Source organism: Abrus precatorius, unplaced genomic scaffold (assembly GCF_003935025.1).
Source record: "Abrus precatorius isolate BTA unplaced genomic scaffold, Abrus_2018 Scaffold3, whole genome shotgun sequence".
Lineage (NCBI taxonomy): Eukaryota > Viridiplantae > Streptophyta > Magnoliopsida > Fabales > Fabaceae > Abrus > Abrus precatorius.
In genome coordinates, this window is record NW_020874373.1 from 27,203,354 (window position 1) to 27,218,612 (window position 15,259).

The following is a 15,259-nucleotide window of genomic DNA, read 5'->3' on the forward strand; positions in this document are numbered from 1 at the left end:
AAAATCTTTTCTCTTTAGTAAATTTAATTTATATTAATATAATAAAATAAACAATTTAATTTAAAAATTTTAGATTTGTAAATTTTAAAATTTAAAAGATAAAAATAAAAATTCTATGTATAAAAGTTAATAATAATATTGCACACATAATTTTGTTAAAAATTTTATAATAAATACAAGAGAATATAACAAGAAGTACTATTATTTTTTCTATCTTTAGTTTAGAAATGATAATTTTACAAAGAATTTTTTTTTCATACCGATGCTCGTATATAAAATAAAGTCAACTTATAAAAAAATAAAAATAAAATAACATTAATAATTTATTTTACTACTTTTATTTTAATTCTTTAATATTATAATTATCCTCTCTAATAAGTCTATTATTGTTAACCATTTTTATTTTTAGATAAAAATATTCCATTAAAATTAAAGAAATTTTTTACTTTTTTAATCAATATTATGTTAATTTTAATTAAATAATAAGTTTAAATTTGTTGTTAGTAAGTTGTAATCTAAAATAATGAAATAACTTTTTTATAAAATATATTATTAGATAATGCCTTCTAATTGTTATTTCATGACGAAGCATTGTAAATAGGGTTTAGGGTTTATTATTATTATATCAGTCTATCACGCGATTTAATAGCGGATCCGGAGTTTCGCTGCGACCCTCTTCCTTCGAGTTTTAAGGACTGTAACAAACACATTAACTTGAGTGATCCCAGTCCCAAATAAGGCGACAAAATCACTTCCACTTTCTAACCCTTTCGTTCTAAAACGCCACCCTTTTCAGTGTTCTTTCAAGTTTTCGCCATAAAAAATGCTTCGCATCGCAGCAAAATTGTCATCAAGGGCTTCTTCAACTGCAAAGCCATTTCCTATTTCCTGCACCAGAATTTCCCCTCTTTCCTCTTCATCCTTCAGGTCATTCACCATTGGTTTGGAATTGGAAGCAAACATGGTAGTCCCAGATGCTATTAGAATGATCAACTACGCATTGAAACAAGCCAGAACTGAAAGATCACGTCAGAAAAATAATACCCCATTAAAATTGCTTCTTTTCTCGATGACCCTTTTGTGTTTTTTGTCCAAAGTTAACATCTTTTTGGTTGTGAACAGTTGGAGCGTACCGTATGGGTTTGACTGTGTTGAAGCACTGCATTACTACTGAGTTAACTGAAGGCAAAGATCCAGTGCGTGAGAATTCAAAAGGAATGGCCTTGCTTGCTATGTCCACCTTGTTATCTGAGAGGTTTCTTCTTTGTGATTATTTAGTGTTGTTGATTGTTCTTTTTTAGTTCTCATGTGTTGGAGTTCAATTTTGTGGTTGATAGTTTAAACTCATTTGAGTTTGCTTTTATGTTAACTTTTTTCAGAGGAGAATACGGTGAAGCAATAGAGAAGCTCGATGGTGTTCAAGACTTAACCAATTCTTACTTGGGCATTAGAGGTAATTAATTTTCTGCACCTCTTTGGTTATTGCTTTTATTGTTTTTACTATTTTCTTTTAACATGAATTTTTGTCAATGAGTTTGGGTTTCATTTTGGTTTCATGTTATAGTTGCTGCATTTGAAGCTCAGCCTGGCTTTCATCTAGAGTTGGGGAAGGTTGGTGTTTGTGCAATGTGATTTCGTTGTAAATTATTTTCCTGGCACCATTCGATTTTATAAAGAGGGAAATTTGTATGTAGGATGATTTGACATCGGTGGTGGCTGACAGATGCATTGATCTTGTGGAGAAGGAATCGCAAGCAAGAGATCATGAGGCTACAAGTTTAGATGTAGATATAACTTCCCTGACTAGTATAATCTGCCAATATATAACACATTTACTGCTTAAATTGTTTAGCAATGCTTCACTTATGTTTGATGCCTAATTGGTTACCAACAATTGTTTTCGTAATTCAATAATTATAATAAGAAAATCATTGACATTGACAGGGTCTCTACAGAAAAGTGATAGATATTTTGAAGGTTCCACCAATGGAAACTAAGTCTGAAGAAGGTAATGATGATGTGTCATTTGATTCCACACTCCATTTATTGCCTATACAATATCTACCTACACATAATAAATGCATATTGAAACCAAACTTTAATGGTGTAGGTGCTGCATCATCGATAGATAGAAGTGATATAGCGGCTTTTGCAAGAGGTATGACAGGTTCTTTGATCCTTTATAGTTAATATATGATAGGGCAACCTGCTCAAGGAGTGTTGGGAGTATTTGAAAAGACTGATATTTTAAAAAGAATAAGTCTCACATTCCTAGGAGAAAAGTCCTTGAAGAGTAAGTTAACTTTTTGTATTGAGCTTGTAGAGAGCTTGAGAGATAGATAGGCTTGGGCCAAATGGCCTATGTCACAAATCCAGTGGGTTTGCTCATGTGTGCATGATACACTGGGCCTAGCAATCATTTTGTTCGTGCTGAAATTAGTTTAATTCTAAAATTCAATATTACCTTATCTAATATTGTTTAATTTTGGCAGAGCGTTGAAATTTTCTTATCTCATAGAGGTCCTTGTGTCTGGAATGCTGTCTTCCTCGTTCAAAAAATTCAATGATCGATAACTGATTGAAGGTCCAATGCACTTCTCTGATTTCCTTCCAGTAATTGTTCCTCCTTTATTGATGACGTGTTCTATGTCTACCTGTACATACTACATAATAACCTTGCCCCTCACTTTTCAGCCCCTCACTTTTCAGCATTTTGATTATAATATAACCTTCAAGGATGCCATAGTTATTACTTATTGACAAGGCCAGGTCTCCCCTAATAACATACAACACCTATATACCATTGCCTAAATGGTCAATTCTTTGAAATTAGCTTTAATTTCTTCAATGTCTTCTAGCTAGTCAAACCCCCAAGCACTATATCTGCCCATGTTAGATCAAAGAAACATTCTGCACCCCTACCAATTCTGGCAAACTCAACTGGACCTGTCATTGCCAACACACTCCCGGCTTCTTATTCTGTTTCCCAGCTCAACTGATTACATAATCTCCTCTGACTGTAACTTTGATTCTCCAACCAAATCATGTGTAATCAGTTATGAAAGCTCTAGAATGCATTAGCAGAATAACCTGTTTTCCATTGGTTGTTGCTCTTACTTCAGAGATTTCTTAGAAGTTATCCATGACATACTTTTAGTACCCATGCCTTCCATGTTTCTCACTCTCCATCCTTTCCTTCTTCATGTCCGCATCAAGCCTAAAAGTTAACAAATGCTCTGCCAAACAATTTATTATTCAAACAATACTAGGTGAAGATCTTGTGCCTTATCTCCCTTTGAGAGTGGTGTCAATATCCATTTCATTCTTCTTTCACTTTTTCTTTGAAATTTCTTGTCCGATTGCATCCTTCATCAAGGAATCAAGGATCGGTGATTGGTATTGCTCTAGGAACGATCCGCACATTCAAAGGAAAGAAGCATTTTGTAATTTTAAAGATATTAAACATTTTTAATAAATAAAATAAAATATTTTATTGTGTTAAACATAGAGCTGTCAAATATAGAGCTGGAGCACAATGATCAATCCTACTCAACTCTAAAATAATTTATTCCAGCCTTCCATTTACTAATCAAAATAAATTGTTTGAACCTTAAATTATTTAAGAGTTAAGGTAAAGATATCATGGATTAACCCTAACCCTACAAACACTGCAAAATCTTACCTAAATTCATCTGAAACTAAATCACACTACTCCCAAGTCTTAATATTGTAAAACCTAGTTGCGCTCGATTCTTGCCTAATCTGTTGAGCTTTGAAGCGAAGAGTTGGAACGGGCAAGGTTACAAGCTGAAGAGAAGAAGAGCTTAGTTCATTTTTCATTTGAAGACAAGTTTCTATTTTCAGCCAGGAGCCAGGTCTTTTACTTCACGCCTTCTTCTTCAAAATTTGATCGGATGTTTGAATTTTTGTGTGAGAATTTTCATTCTTCTCTATCCATTGGTAGCATTCAGATTTCAATGTTGTGGGTTTTTTTTATTTGTCTGTAATGGACTATGGGTTTTGAAGCTTTTGATTCAACATTGTCAAACTTATTAGTCAATGAATAAAATTGGAACATATTAGGAGATAATACAAGAAATTAAGAAGATTCCGTAATGCGTACTAAAAAATTCTAGGCTCCTTAGTCGTTAGTTGATAATTCAGAATCTGAGTTCTTAGTTTGAAGTGTTTAATATTAGTTAATATATGAAGTGTTAGAATATTGTAAAATACCCCAATTGACAGAAATTTGTACATAAATTAGAAGTTTAAGCTTTGTATACATGAGATTAGAGCTGCCAAACAGGGTTTTAGCATGTAATGAACACATATTTGAGAAAGCTAAACTACAGTGTACAATTCTAAAATAACATATACTTAAACAAATGAATTAGGAGCAGAAATCTGTCTCAATCTGATCAGTGGATATACTATCAATTGATGAAGAAGGTTAATATGGTGCATTACATTTAACAAATATACCAGCCTTGTCTAATTTTCTCAGCATAAAACCATACTTTTTTTCACAATTTGATACTATTTTCTATGTCCATTTTGTGACTAAAACATGCTCCCTGAGTGACAACTTTATTGATGATGGCTGATTTTGAGTTCATGTCCCACCAAGAACACTTTCCCTCTTTTTTCCTTGTTCATTTTAAGACCACAGTGGACTGAATAAAATTTTTTTGCACAAAGAAGGGCTTTTGATTTGCTGGGCTTTTTGGTCCTAATCCACATGGGCTAGGTCTAGAATTGGGTCAATTGGACTTTTTGTCAGCTCTAATTACATTTAACAAATATACTAGCCATCAAAGTACTACTTTCATAGAACACCGCTAGAATTTGGGATTAAAAACACTCATTGAATAGATAGTTACAACAGAAGGTATTCTGGAGTTTCAACAAGTCCTACAGTGAATAACTCTGTCCAAAGAACATCCAAATACACACCTAAACTGTCAATTTTCCTACAGTGTATATGATATACTTATATTTAATAACTGCTCTCCTACAGATCAACCAACATGACAATTAATATTACACTTATATTTAATAAATAATAATACATGACTGCTCCTAATAGTAATTATTAATTCCCAATAGTTATTATCAATTCCAGTCATATGTACAACAATAGTAGTCACAGTCTCTTTGATTCTCCCTTGTATGTCATTGCCTTCCATTTAATTAATACAATTTCCTTTATTTTCCATCACAAATACCAGGATCCTAATACCTCCAGAGCCGTCATGAAAATAAAACTCATGGGCTAATACCTAAAATTTTATAATTGGCCCTATTTTTTAGCCCATTTTATAATAGTGATGTTTAGCCCTAGCCCATATAACTCATAATAAAATAGGTTAAAGTATTTAGGATTGGTGCAACCTTGGATCATCTCTTGATGTATTACAGCCAGAATAGTCTTCCAAGTTCTAACACTATCACCCTCTCAAACACAATTTTGCAAACCCAAAAGAGAAGGCTTTCGTTAGTTTAAACCTAAATTCAACAATTTCTTCTTATTTTAGGTATGTCCTTCCTTTTCAGTTTTCTTTTACTATTATTCTTCTGAATAATTCCACCAAAATGCTTTCAGCTTTCTTTTATTGTCATTTTCTGGGTTTTATTTTTTGAGGTGAGTGTGGAGAAAATGAAGGGAAATTGAGTCCTTGGCTGAAATGAGTTGATTGGTGTTTTTCATTTGTTTCTTTGATCGAAAATGTGGGTTTTCTTTTTTTTTTTTGTGCTTTTGATTTTCTATGGAGAGGGTATCTTGCTGTTAATGCTTTCTCGGCTGCCAAACACAGCTTTAACTTCAGATTAATTTTCTGACTTTTTTTAATTTCTATTTTTTTTTTGTTTTTTTCAATTTTTGACTTGTGTTGGATATTAAAAATCCATCATTTTCTTTATTAACGAACTCCTAGATATCTCAATCATAGTGTTGCATATGTTGTTTTATGGGTAATGGAATGATGTATATGGTTCTATGTATTTGGTTTGTATAGTTAGCATCAAATTTTGAAAAAATCATATCTTTTAAATGGTAAGTGGAATTTAGTCTACTCTTGTATCTGTTTTGGGAGTGAGGAGTATGTATACATCATCACTTTGTTCATTGAATTAGAAAATGGACTAAATTGAATTAGCAAGTGTATGTATATTTACTTTTGGGTGTTGTATATTTGATTGTTATTTTATATTGATTCAGACTATGATTTACTTCAAACTTGAGACATGTTTAGGAATGCTGAAGATAGAGTGGAAATCAATCACCACGTTTGAATCTTTATGCTTTATGTGATCATTTTGTTGGCAGCTGAGAAAGCTTTTAAGATTAACATATTTTCTGGCCTCGTGCTTTTGGAAAGTCAACATGCCAAAGCTTCATTAAAATAAGCTAAATAGTTATGCCAGTTGTTCATCTTAGTTCATTTTCAGACCTGGTTTTTTTAGGAAGCTATCAACGTTAAAACTTTGTTTCAAACAACCAAAAATATCTTAGCAGTTGTTTGATGTGTTCTATTATTTGTGTGGCATGAGGTATCTTTATGCTACCAAGGTTGCTATAATTTCATCAAAAGGTCCTTGACACACTATTCTGTTCCCATGCATAGTTTATAAACATAGGGTTTATCCTTGCCTCAAATGACTGTGTGGATGTCATTCATTTTTATGTTTTGGTCATTGAATCACTGGTGGGGTTCACACAGTTAAAACTTAAAACATGGAAATGCTTAGCCCTGGTTGTACATTCTGTCATGCTTTTCTCTTGCCTTCATTGAAGCTGTTATGGGAAAGGAGGCATTCTGCACTTGTGCCTGCAAATTACTTCCTTGTGGTTTAGGTGCCATTTAGTGGTAAACTCTTTTTGATGGAATTGGAATAAGAAAAAGGACAAAGTGTTATCCTGATTTTGGAAAATGCATGTTCAGTTTTCTTGTATGATGGACCTTGGTTTTATTTTATTCTATGTTTTTAAAGGGATTTGCTCTTTGGAGGAGCAAAAAGGAAACCCTTTGTGTTCTTTTATATCCTCATTTTGGTGGCAATTCACTTGATTATAGTTGATGCTGCTTTTATTTGCAAAATTTTAATGGTTCTAATTTTTTTTTTCACTTTTTAATTCTTTTAGGTACTGTGTCTTGGTCCTACAATTTTCGTTAGTATACTCATGTCCAATTCCTTTCTCATCTTTGTCAATATTGATGGCATTGATGATCCTTGGCATCCAGTTTCTAATGTCATTCTTAGTCCTTGTTTTGTTTTGAAACAACAAATATCAAGTTTACAATTGCATTAAAAGTTTCCTGCTGTGTGTTTCTAATGTTGAATGTAGGTGGTGTTTAGGATAACATTTTCATTATAGGGTTCTGTGCTTTTGTTGTTTCTTCTGATTTATAAGCATGGTGTTCTCGGCTATCTCCAGTTTTGTGTTGTCCTAAACCCCTAATATTGTTTTCTGTACCATATCCTTGTACTTTAAGTAACTGAAATGAAGTTGTAATTTTTAGTAAAATTCATTTCGTGAAGTATGCATATTATGACCTGTTTGTTTTATATAGATGATCTCACTTTGTGAAAGAAAGACCTTGCTTAGTGAGAAAAAACTTAAGTTGTTGTTCTACATGTTAGCCATAACTTACAAATTTTTTAGTCCTATTTTTTTTGGATAAATATTGTATCCTTGTAAAACAATACCTATCTCAAGTATTTTCTTATTAAAGTAGATATGCATTGTAAAACTTGTGATGGAAAACTTTCAAAATGGGATTATCTTTTGGTGTGCGTAGTTTCTACCTCACATTATCCAGAAAACTCTGTTTTGCTTGATATGTGTCACCGTTTTACCCGATCTCTTCATATAATCAAGACATATACTAGAAATGAAATGATTATTTTGAAGGGCAAACCTTAGTACCCTACATTGCATTTGATACTTTTTAAAAGTGGGCTTATCCACGGGTCAACTCTAACTCATAAGGCCTTGTCCTTGTGGGCTTTTTGACGGCGGCTTTTGATTTACTAGACTTTTTGGCCTGTAGGGCGTTTTGGCCCTAACTCTCATGGGTTACATCTAGAGCTGAGTTAGTTGGACTTTTTTTGACAACTCTAATTAAATATATGTAAATTAAAGAAATAAAAATTTTAAATTAGATATTAAATTATAAAAACACCAAAATTTAAATTTATTAAAAAATAAATACTTCATAGAAAAAGTCACAATATAATTAAAAAACTTGTATGTAAGATAATTTGAAAAAAATGTTTTTTTTTTTAAAATAAAAACTTTTTAATATTTTAATCATCGATACCTAAACCCTACTAGTGCCACCTGCCTACATTCGTCCGAACATCACATAACCAGGATCCCCTTCCCTAAGACGTTGACGGTCCCAATATTCAATAAAGTTGTAATCTCTCTGCAATCTTCAGGTAGGTTAGGTATGCTTCTCTTTCTGCAATCACATTTTTCATTTTCATTTGGTTCTATCTGTATTGTTTCCATTTTTTGTTCACTATTGTTCGGTAACTGTCTTTCCCAAATTCAACAATGTAGCAGAACGAAGGAACACCTGTTTTTTAGAGCAATGACCAGCTTGTAATTGGAAAATAGTCTTATGAACACCTGGCTATTTCATTTTTTATGCTCCTTGAAAATATGTTTTATGTTGGTAATGTAACTAGCTCTATTTGCTCATTTAATTATACCTTTTGGAATTAGTAGAGCTAGGAAAATTAGGTTGAAAATTCTGAAAGCAATATTAAGAAAATTATGGCTGTATGATATATGGAATTCGGCATCGCCTGACGGTATGTATTTTTGGTTGTGTGTTGATTCTTGTTTCTTAACATGTTTAAATATGATTACTTCTATCTTGGTTTGTAGGCCTATATTTGTATCTTGATTCTTAAATCTTAACCTCTTAGCTCATGTATAATTGCTTGTTTGTGTCTTGATTCTTGAAAGAACAGACTATATACTTCCAAGTTGTTTTGTTTGTTGGATTTGTTATGGTAGTGGAGACCATACTATCATCATAGTGCTAAACTCTGTGTTTTGATGGGAAATTTCAAGCATTTAATTTCAATCCATGCCTCTGTAGTCCAATTATCCCTACCTGTCCCATAGTAGCCAACTGCCTTGAATAAAATCATACCTCTGCTAAGTAGAAGAGGTTACCAGCTCACATTGGGCTTTGCTAAAAGAAATAAAAAAAAACTTTATCCAAATAATATTATATTACTAAATGTTGGTGTGGTGTGGTGTGGTCTACAAATGTGGGTGAGTAATGATGGATTCCCTTTAATTTTTATTTCCCCAAACCAACCCCTGCTTGAATCCCTTTCCTAGGATCCTGCCTAGCAATTGACAGTCTTCTTGTTTCTCCTTCATGAATTGTCAATGGTGAGTGTATGAATGTAGTTTCTTATGCAGAAATGGTTCTAATCTTAATCATGTATTATTACTGTTATTGTGTGTTTATATATGTTATTCCTTGATTGTGATATGTACATATCATAGTAGTCAATAGCGGAAATAGCGGCCGCAATCGCGGCGGAGCGGCCCTTTCCCGCGACGGCGACGCTGTCGTGTTTCACAGTAGCGGCTGTCGCGCCGCGATTCGCGGCGGAAAACACCGAAAATAGCGGCTGGAGCGGCCGCTATCTCATTCTCGCGCGTTTCCCCTTTTTGCCCCTCATCTTTTACCGTTAGGGCCCTTTAAGGGGGGGCAATTTTGGAATTTCGACCCCCCCTTATTTTTCTGAATCATCTTCTTCAACCCTAGCCTCCATCAGTCTGCTCTCCTCTCTTCTCCCGTCGGTTCTCTCTCCTCTGTTCTCGTTTCTCTCTCCTCTGTTCTCGGTTTTCTGGTCATCCTCTGTTCGCTGTGCTCTGTTTTTCCGGCGAGACTTCCACTTGATTTTCCGGTCATCTTCTTCGTCTCCGGCAAGCTTCTAAGGTGACCCAAATTATTTTGAGTCATTTTCTTCATCTCTTCTCATCTTCTTCAAGGTCAGCACAACTTTCCGGTCATCTTCTCCAACTCCGGCAGACTTCCGGCGAACTTTCCGGTACTGAACATTTTTTTTTCCTATATTTTTCTCTGTTTTTTTTTTCTCTTCTCTGTTTTGATTCTTCTATTATTTTCTGTTCGAAATTTCAAAGCTTAAAGAAGTAATGACTACTCCTCCCAATCTGTCACAAGGAACCGGCTCTGTTTCAATTTCATCCTGTGCATTAGTGAAGCCTTCAGGAAATAATTTGGATATAGGTTGGCAATGGAATAGTTTGAAAGACATAAATAATAAAAAGTCTGTTACTTGTGACTTTTGTGGAAAAACGACTACAGGCGGTATTACCCGAGCAAAGAGGCACCAAATGGGAGTGAAGGGAGATGTTGATAAGTGTCCAAGGATTCCCAAAGAAATAAAAGAAACACTAATAGCAGCTCATGAGAAGAAAAGAATTGAAAAAGAGGTATATTTACTTCAGCATGATGAAGATGATGATGATGAAGATGAGGTGCAAGAAATTCAAAATATTCGTAGTGGAAAACGACCTGCAACCTCAAGTGTTGCATCAGTTTATGTTAGTGGTTGTAATGCCACCAAAAAAGGAAAAAATGTCAAGGGCCCATTGGATTTATTATGGTTAAAGAGTCCAGAAACAAGCATCAAATTAGCAAAATCAAAAAGACAAACAAGTATAAATGATGCTTGTGTCAAAGAGGCAAGAGCAAGAACAGTTCAATACATAGAGCAATTCCTTTGTAGGAATGGAATTGCTTTCAACGTTGTGCGCTCAAAAAGTTTCAAATTAATGGTTGAAACTATTGGAAACTATGGTCCACATCTAAAGCCTCCTAGTTATCATGAGTGTAGAGTTCCTCTTCTTAAAAAGGAGTTAGAGTATACAAAGGAAATGTTGAAAAGTCGTGAAGAAGAAAGAGAAAAATGTGGATGTTCAATTATGTCAGATGCGTGGACGAATAAAAAAATAGAACATTGATCAATTTCTTAGTAAATTGTCCAACTGGTTCTATGTTTGTAAAGAGCATTGATGCATCTGCTTATATGAAAACTGGAGAAAAGTTGTTTGAGCTCTTGGATAGCTTTGTTGAAGAGATTGGAGAGAAAAATGTTGTGCAAGTAGTTACTGATAATGGAAGTAATTATGTATTAGCCGGTAAGAATTATTCTTAACTCCCTATATTAATTTTAGTTACTAATTATTTTATTAGTTTCTAATTTTAGACTATGCAATTTAATTTTAGGTAAGTTGTTGCAAGCTAAAAGACCACATTTGTTTTGGACTCCATGCGCTGCACACTGTATTGACTTGATATTAGAAGACATTGGAAAAATACCTAGAGTCAAGAGAACAATCCAAAGGGGAGTTACTCTTGTGGGTTTTATTTATAATCATTCATTGACTTTGAATATTATGAGGAAGTTCACCAATAAAGCTGAATTGGTTAGATATGGAGTGACAAGGTTTGCCACAACATTCCTCACATTACAAAGGTTGCATAATAAAAAAAACAACCTTAGAAAAATGTTCACTTTCGATGAGTGGTTAAAGTCCAAAACAGCCAAAGAAGCTAAAGGAAAAAGGGCAACAGACACTGTACTTATGCCTTCTTTTTGGAATGATGTAGTTTTCTGTCTTAAGGCTATGGGGCCACTTGTGCAAGTTTTGAGACTTGTTGATAATGAAAGAAAGCCTGCAATGGGTTATATATATGAAGCAATTGATAGAGCTAAAGAAAGCATTCAAAATGCATTCAAAGGAAATGTAGACAAATATAAGGAGATTTTTGCTATAATTGATAGAAGATGGGAGTGTCAACTTCATCATCCATTACATGCTGCAGGTTATTATCTGAATCCTCAATTTTTTTATAGCAATAAACAAATTGAGAATGATCTTGAAGTTGTGGAAGGCTTGTATAAATGTATTGAGAGGCTATGTACAAGTGAAGATAATGTAGACAATGCTACAGTTCAATTGTCAACATATAGAAGAGCTGAAGGTCTCTTTGGTTTAAGTGGAGCAAAAAGACAAAGGGCTACAATGGCCTCCTGGTAAGAGATTTGTTTAATTTTTTTATTGTAATGTAATTATGTAGATATAACACAAAAGGTTAATAAGTTGATGCATAACTTGCAGCTGAATGGTGGAAGAATTATGGAGTACGTACACCACATTTACAAAATATTGCTATTAGAGTGTTGAGTTTGACTTGTAGTTGTGAACGAAATTGGAGTACTTTTGAGCACGTAAGTAAATATCTGAATCCTCAATTTAAAGTTCTTTTATGAAAAGTGAAAATCTAATATTTTTTTTTTATGATAAAATAGATTCATTCTAAAAAGAGAAGCAGACTTGAGCATCAAAGGTTACAAGACTTGGTTTTTATTAAATATAACCAAGCTCTTAATGAACGTTTTGAGTGTTCTGACGTGGTGGATCCTATTATCTTAAAGGATGTTGATGATAGTAATAATTGGTTGCTAGAAGGAATAGTTGGAGATGATGAAGATGCTGTAGATGAATTAGTGTTTGATGATGATAACTTGACTTGGGGAGCTGTTGCTAATGCAATTGGGGCTAGTGAGCCTATAACCTACACTAGGCGACAAGCTAAATCAAAATCCAAGACAACTACAATTGCTTCTTCATCTAAATCTAAGGGAAAAGGGAAAGAAATTGTACAAGAAGAAGAAGAAGAAGAAGAATGTGATGATGAAGACTCTGAAGAAGAGGATGAGGAGGAGGAGGAGGAGGAGGAGGTTCTTTACAAAAGTAGTGATGAAAGTGAAAATGAAGAGGACATTGCAAATCTTGGAGATGAAGATGATGATAATTATTAAAATATTTGTATTTGAATTGAACACTTAGTATTTTTAAACATCTAAGCATTAGAGACTTAAATTTAGTTAGTTAAATTTATTTTTATATTTTGTTGTTACTTGTTATTGACATCTAAGCATATGTGTGTAATTTAATTTATGAGTTTATGAGTATATTTATAATACTTAAAATAGCGGCCATCCCGCTATCCGCTATGCCGCTATAGCGTTTTTGAGGTCGGCCGCTCCGCGCCGCTATCCGGGATTGACTACTATGGTACATATTTGGTTTTGGTGATTATTAATTTGTTCTGTTTCTTGTAGAAAAGATGCCTCGGGGGCTTATTTTAGGAATAGGAAGGGCATTTTGAAGGAAGCGAACATCTTTGCTTGACATTCTGTCATCAAAACAAGCTCCTCGTGGTTATTACAAGGGAAAGAATTGCAAGCCTACTGGTTTCCACACTCGCAAAGGTTTGTTTTGTCAATTGAACTTGTTCATCTGTGTTTAAGGGGCACTTAGCTTGAACTGTAGTACACTTTGTTGTTGTACATTGGTACTAGCCTCATGGACTGCTTGTTTGGTTGTCATATTTTGTTGAGGACGGGGCATATTTATTAGTTTAGTAATGGTGGTTACTGGTTAATAGTTATCAACATGGTGAACTCCTTTAAGAAGGGCTTCATCTGCATTAATGATGTTTGCTCATTACACTAGCTTAGTTATTGCTAGTGAGTACAGTTTTGAAACTATAGAGGTTTTCTAATTCTGGACCTGCTGAACAGGATCTTCTTAATTGCTGTAAATGCAATGCATATTTAAGGTGTCTGTTGTTTGATAAACATTAGTTTTAATGTTTTCCTGTGAAACGTGTGTTTTTAGTTTTAGTCAGAATCTTGTGACTTTTTAAATCCTAGTTTATTTAACTGTACTGAGACTTCGATAAGATTGGTTGTTATGAAAGATGCTCACTATTTTTCAACTTGATATTTATGAGGACTCGAATTGAATGTAAATCCACATATTGTTGCAGGTGGTTATGTAGTGATGCAAGAAAAATTGCCAAATTATGTAGTTCCTGATTTGACTGATTTCAAGGTTTGCATCTTCCACTCATTTAATCTCAATGCACGACACTATTAACTCTTTTGGTTACCTGTTTTTCTTCCAAATGTTTACCTTGCTGCAGTATAGAAATGGCCATAATCTATAAACGATATTTTCTCTCTTTACGAATGATTAGGGGTCAAGAATTTTTGTAAATATTACACGATGAATATAACTTTTTTCACTTACCGTAGTGGCTGCTTATTCCTATAACTTCTTTTTGTGCAGCTCAAACCATATGTATCTCAATGTCCTACAGAAGTCAAGACCGCTGAGGCTTCTCAAACGGCTAAATAACCAAATTGAGTAGTACAAGATACTTTATTTGTAACTGCAGATATTCTCCCACGAAGAGGAGTTGGCAGGCCCTTTGGTTCTCGCTTCTTTTTAGCTATAACATCGAGCAACTATTAACAGGCACAAATATTTGATTTTCTGATTCTGTTTGCATATTAACCAATAATTCATGTGTAATGCGATGAACGAATATCAAAATTATCGATAATTTTTTTAGTTTCCCCTATTATTTAGGTTATGTTTGGATGGGTGGAGTGGTTATTGGTAATGATGTGGAATGGTAAACACTAAAATGACCTTAAACCATTGCTCGGTAGGTTTCCATTAATGAAGCGATAGTCATGTGGGAGATTCAAACCACTTATAATAACTTAAATTTGAAAATTTGTATCTCCATAATTTTTTTTACCCTTCCTTTTCTTTTTCTAATGCCAGTAAAGAATTTACGTGCTGTATATGCAACAAATTTTAAAGAAAATTACAATTACATGATACAACAACCTCCTTAAGATTTTGAGATCATTACAATGATCATCAAAGTCATTACAATTACAGAAAACTATAGGTTGATGGCCTCTAATGCCCGGTTCATTTAAAGAGAGATAAACCAACCTTCCGTTTTTCGCTACTTTTGCTTTACCCAATATTTAAGATTAGAATTAACAGATTTATTAACTTAAGTATAAAAAGAATTTTATTGAACTATTTTTTGAAGAAATGTTGGGTGGGGTGGGGATACTAAGTTTTTGATAAAAAAAAAAGAAGCAAATATCAAAGCAGTGTACCCAAAATACAAAAAAAATTGATTTAGTTTTCTGCAGTATACCATTTTGTGTAGAAAGTCGCATATAAACCAACAAAAAGTAAAAATAATACACAGTTATTGCATTTTGTGTTGAAAGAAGGAAGGACTTTGTTGGACCGAAAGTAGTAATACATATCAGAAGTGAGATTAATTAAATATCAAAGTGAACATACTCTGGGAACCTT

General features: G+C 33.7%; 1 protein-coding gene across 1 annotated transcript; it reads left to right on the forward strand.

The window, feature by feature from the left end:
- The first annotated feature begins 664 nt into the window (after positions 1-664).
- Positions 665-14,504, forward strand: LOC113862870. The gene is made up of 10 exons (XM_027496136.1): positions 665-1,028; positions 1,123-1,255; positions 1,380-1,453; positions 1,565-1,611; positions 1,695-1,784; positions 1,945-2,008; positions 2,111-2,158; positions 13,194-13,338; positions 13,899-13,963; positions 14,201-14,504. Exons 1-8 carry the CDS (start codon positions 824-826, stop codon positions 13,256-13,258), a joined length of 726 nt encoding a protein of 241 aa, XP_027351937.1. The 5' UTR covers positions 665-823; the 3' UTR covers positions 13,259-13,338; positions 13,899-13,963; positions 14,201-14,504.
- Positions 14,505-15,259: the final 755 nt, after the last annotated feature.

What these genes read in the sequence shown, in the direction of transcription:
- LOC113862870 (XM_027496136.1), top strand. Translation starts at nt 824, where the DNA reads ATGCTTCGCATCGCAGCAAAATTGTCATCAAGGGCTTCTTCAACTGCA. An exon ending in TTCATCTAGAGTTGGGGAAG is followed by an intron (nt 1,612 to 1,694) that starts GTTGGTGTTTGT and finishes ATTTGTATGTAG; the next exon opens with GATGATTTGACATCGGTGGT. An exon ending in GGAAACTAAGTCTGAAGAAG is followed by an intron (nt 2,009 to 2,110) that starts GTAATGATGATG and finishes TTAATGGTGTAG; the next exon opens with GTGCTGCATCATCGATAGAT.